The sequence below is a fragment of the Nymphaea colorata genome, chromosome 8 (assembly GCF_008831285.2).
Source record: "Nymphaea colorata isolate Beijing-Zhang1983 chromosome 8, ASM883128v2, whole genome shotgun sequence".
In the NCBI taxonomy this organism is placed as follows: domain Eukaryota; kingdom Viridiplantae; phylum Streptophyta; class Magnoliopsida; order Nymphaeales; family Nymphaeaceae; genus Nymphaea; species Nymphaea colorata.
In genome coordinates, this window is record NC_045145.1 from 17,201,903 (window position 1) to 17,206,803 (window position 4,901).

At 45.3% G+C, this 4,901-nt stretch overlaps 1 protein-coding gene across 1 annotated transcript; it reads left to right on the forward strand.

The window, feature by feature from the left end:
• Positions 1-371: 371 nt before the first annotated feature.
• On the forward strand, positions 372-3,695 carry LOC116259741 (putative disease resistance protein At1g50180). The gene is made up of 2 exons (XM_031637663.2): positions 372-3,222; positions 3,400-3,695. The coding sequence occupies exons 1-2, from the start codon at positions 590-592 to the stop codon at positions 3,440-3,442; spliced, it is 2,676 nt and encodes an 891-aa protein (XP_031493523.1). The 5' UTR covers positions 372-589; the 3' UTR covers positions 3,443-3,695.
• The last annotated feature ends 1,206 nt before the right edge of the window (positions 3,696-4,901 follow it).

Genomic DNA, 4,901 nt, shown 5'->3' on the forward strand with positions numbered 1-4,901 from the left:
ACTGGAGAAGCTGTCCACAAATAACTCCCAATCAAGTGTGAAGCTCGCAGCGGTTGGTTGATCAAGAATTTATCATTCCATCTCTATCTCTAGAATCAAAGTTTGAGCAGGCAGGAACGTACGCTCTCAGAAGCGACTTGCATGAAAACGAGAAGATCAAAAACTGGATGAAGAGTAACTTTAATTTATTTTTCGCGTCAAAATTAATGTTTTCCATCCAGTTTTTAAAAATTTTCTTCAAAGCTAAGTGCATATTTATCGAACTCTTAAAAGCTTGTAATTTTTTCAATAAATAATAAATTTGACCGGACCCCGCTTCAACCAGTCCGTCCCATGCACGCATTATATCTTCTATCACAGGCTGTCACCAGACATCAACTCAATACCGCGTGAGGGGAGGGCTACTGGTTGACTTGTCAGCGATATCATCCATCTCGAGTGGAGTGGAAAAAAGACTTGAGAGTGTTCGCTTGCTGAGTTTCTGATCATGATCTTACGGCAGGTGAGGCACGCCGTCAAAAGATTGACACACCGTTTTGCGTGAGAGTGAGAGGGAGAGCGCGCAGACGCAGAGGAGGAGAAGGAGGAGATGGCCGAGCAAGCGATTGGAGTTGTTATAGAGAGGCTCATTTTGTTCCTGGCGGAAGAGGCGGTATCCATCTATGAACTCCGTGACCAAGTGGAGAGTATGCAAGAAAAATTGGGAAGGATTCGATGCTTCCTCAAAGATGCCGACGGACGGAGCGCAAGAAATGAAAGCATCAAGAATTGGGTGAATGAGATACGTCAGGTGGCCTATGACATTGAGGACGTCGTGGACAACTTTCTTGTAGAAGTTGAAAGTTATTATAACCGGAAGGATTGGAAGGGCAAAGCAAAGAAGTATGCCAATAAGCCTAGAGAGCTAGTAGAACGACTTAAGATAAGTTCCCAGATCGAGAAGATCAACAAGAAAATCGAAGGGATTACCCAGAGTAGGAAGGGGTTGGGTATCCGAGGCAGTGACGAGGGAGGAGACCCTCGAAGAGAGTCATTGTTGGAGATGAGGAGGAGGGATGCTTGTGAAGACCGAGAGCATGATGTTGTGGGGTTGGAGGAGAAAATCAACGAGTTAGTGAAGCAATTGGTTGAAGGGGAAGGCAGACGCCGCGTGATCTCTGTGGTCGGCCAAGCTGGGCTTGGTAAGACGGTTCTAGCCAGAAAAGTGTATAACCGTGCCAAGAGCAGCTTCATGTCTGCTGCTTGGATCCATGTGTCGAACAACAAGACGAAAGAAGTTCTGAGAGAGCTGTGTAAAGCCGTCCTTCTCCTTCCTGGAGACAGAGACAAGATAGAGCCGCAGAACGAGGGAGAGATGCGAGAGAGTATAGAAAAAAAATTGAAGGAGGAGAAGTACTTGGTTGTTCTCGACGATGTATGGACACCTGAAGCATGGGATGGTATTAGGGGAGCTTTCCCGGATGGGAACAAGGGAAGCAGGGTTCTGATAACTACGCGAGACGGGAGGGTTGCGGAACGCTCCGACCAGAACACTCCTCCTTACAGGCCTCCCTTGCTGAACGAAGAAGACAGTCATAAGCTGTTCTTCAGGCACGCGTTCCCCAGATCCCCCTACTCATGCCCTCGTGAGTTGGAAAGTTCGGCCAAGAAGATTGTGCAAAGATGCGGCCGCCTGCCCCTGGCACTCGTTACCCTTGCAGGCATTCTGTCTGGAAAAGAACAGACGATTCAAGCATGGGAGGATTTTATTGCGGGACACAACTGGGATCTCACTCAAGGTAACCATGAGATCTCCGGCGTCCTGGCTCTGAGCTTCGACGACCTACCTTATTCTTTGAAACCCTGCCTGCTTTATTGCTGTGCTTTTCCGCGTGACTCCGCAATCCGAGTCAAGAGACTCTTAAGGCTGTGGATAGCGGAAGGTTTTGTGCAAAGACAAGGGTCGAGGAGACCGGAGGCAGTTGCCGGGGATTACTTGGCTGAGTTGGTTGACCGCAGCCTGGTTCAACCTTGCAAGCGTAACTGCTTCGGCCAAATCAAATCGTGTCGAGTTCATGATGTTTTAGGCCAAACGTTGCTAGCTACGGCAGAGGAGCAGAATTTCTTCAAGATTTATTCGGCGGACAGCAAGTGTGACCTGTTGAAATGCCGCCGCCTCGCTATCCACTGTTGTCTTGAGCAAAGATCGCCTCCCTTGCATCTGGCTCGCGCCTTCATCTCCTTTACAGAAAGTGAATCGCCAAACCGTCACGACATAATACTTCAGAATTTCAAGATGCTTAAAGTTTTAGACTTGGAAGGTGTTCGTAGTGTTAAGGAACTACCAAGTGAGATCGGGGATCTGGTCCTCCTAAGATATCTAGGCCTGAGGCACACATCAACTGCAACGCTTCCCAGATCAGTCAAGAGGCTCTACAACCTGCAGACGCTGGATCTGAGAACCTCTGCTGGTGTTCGTCTGTCACAAACAAAAGTCTCCCTAAAGTTGAAGGCCAAGCATGTAGCGAAGATGACCAATCTGAGACACTTATATTTTGGAAGTCGATCACGCGGCGAACTTTTTAATGCCATGGAAGTGCCGGAAGATTTTGGAGTGAGGCGCAGCTTAAAGGAACTGCAGATACTGTCATATGTAAAGGCAGGCGGCTGGGTGAAAAAGGGTTTGTGCACCATGACAAACCTCAGAAAATTGGGAATGCAAGTCCCGAAAGGATATGGGAGTGGGAGTGCTTTTGGGGCGATTGCCGAACTGAGCCACCTTCACAGCTTGTATCTGCAAGGGGAATTGCAAGATCTGCCAACAGATGCACTTAAGAATCTTACCAAGCTAACACTCGATTCCTCCTGCTTAGGTGACGGCCCTTTCTCAGGATTACAAAAGTTGGAATCGCTCAAGAGCTTGAGGCTCATCAACAATGCTTACCAGGGCAAGAGGTTGTGCTGCTTAGGAGGTGGGTTCCCTTGTCTTGAAGTCTTGAACCTAGAAAACTTGGAGCATTTGGAGGACATGGTTGTGGAGTCCAGGGCCTTCGGTAAACTCAAATACATGAGAATTGCCTCCTGCGGGCATTTGGATATGATCCCACAGGGGCTAGAGAACGTGAAGAGTCTCCAGGAACTGAAACTAATCGACATGGCGGCCCGCTTAGTTGAAAGAGTTCAACCTAACACGGGTAAAGATTGGCCCAAAATTATGCACATCGAATCGATCATTTTTACCACGTAAGTTCCACATTTTCGTTGCTGAAATCTTCTGCTTCTGGTTATTTTCGCTAGCATTCGTTGAATTATTTCTATCGTTCTGTTCGTTTTTTCTGCTCGTCCCTTTCATGTAATATGCAAATTCCCTTGTTCCAATTGTTAACTACCCTGCCCTTTATATTTGGAATTCTACTGTAGGTCCGCTGTTGAAAAAGAATTTGATGTTGGCCAACTGAAGTAGAGCCTCACCAAATGAGCAACCATTGGCAACGGAGCGGACTCTCTGCCCTGTCACTCTGAATTATGTTTTAGTCGCTGCGACTTGTTCAGTGCACTAGTCGTAGTGTTGACCGTATTATGACCTGCCTTGTTGTTATTGTTTGTGTGTATACAAGAGAGTGTGCGTGAGTTTATCGCTTTTCGGTTCTTTCCATTCTTCAGGCCTTAATTTGTATTATCTGTTTACATATGAAAGATCAATGTGTTTCAGACCACTTGCACACTCGTATGATCATTTAAAGACACGCACATCTCACTTTTGTACCAAGTCAGGGGGCACGGCTTGGGGAATGAATTTGGGAATGCTGGTATTATGGGCATAACAATTTTACAAAATATGAATATGTGGATACGATGGTGCATATACCCTTTGGCTCTGCCCTTGAAATGTGTGAAGACCATCGATAATTCATGTTCAACTTGTGAACACAATCTGCTTACTTAGCGTACAACCACCATGCTAGGTATATCACCAACCACTGAAGATGCCTAACAAACGAGTGACAAACAAATGGGTAGGGACGTCACATAGGCGTCCAACTTTTCCAACTAATTTACAAGGGGCATTTTAATAACAAAAAAATAAAAATAAAATATCCCATCAAGTTGCAAATTTGTCCATTAAATTTGTTGTAAAAGAGCAGGAGGCAACACATTGTCGTAAACATTTGATCTAGCATATTTCGTCCTGCCCAGCTTCAAGTTCGTTCTTGAAAAGGCAAAGGATGAGGATAATCAACTACTTTGACCAACTCCCTTGTAACCCCGTAAAGATTTCCTATAGTCTTTAATATGAGATTCTTCTTTCCAAATTTGAGTTTCATGTTGAACCCCCATAAAGATGTTGTGTGATAATCTGATGACCCATAGGGATTTGGTTTTCTAAGTTGATTGGATTGAGGGGTTGATAAAAGTCTGGTCATCGGTTTGATTCTTGTCGGTAGTGATGGGTACACACACTCTCATGTACCGACGATCGGCGTCGACCTATGTGGTGCCGGAGCGGTGAAGTGGGTGCTACCCTAAACCCCCACCCCTCTATAGGAAAACTATGCATACGGAAAGCTGCCACGAAAGGCATAATATATTAGGCGGAAGAAGGTACCGGGGAATGACATTGGGAATTAACATTTGAAATGGTTCCCATTGTTCAAGGCCTTGGGGAGTCAGTGATACTTTGACCTTATCAAAATTTTATAGCTACCCACTTCTTACTCGAGCACAGTGAAGAAACTGAACTCTAAATCTGAATTCATTTGCCAACAGGATCCATATTTATTTACCAAATTCAATTAAATGGATCTAAACCTGGTTTCCATAATCAAACGTGTTTGATAAATTACATCCTTATATGAGCATGTACATGACCAACCAGCTCCACATATGTAAAAAGTGTATGATCTTTTGCCAAAATAACTTGG

Bases quoted from the DNA above. Each gene is read 5' to 3' on its own strand.
- LOC116259741 (XM_031637663.2), top strand. From the start codon at position 590: ATGGCCGAGCAAGCGATTGGAGTTGTTATAGAGAGGCTCATTTTGTTC. The intron at 3,223-3,399 runs GTAAGTTCCACA...ATTCTACTGTAG, and splicing joins GAATCGATCATTTTTACCAC to GTCCGCTGTTGAAAAAGAAT.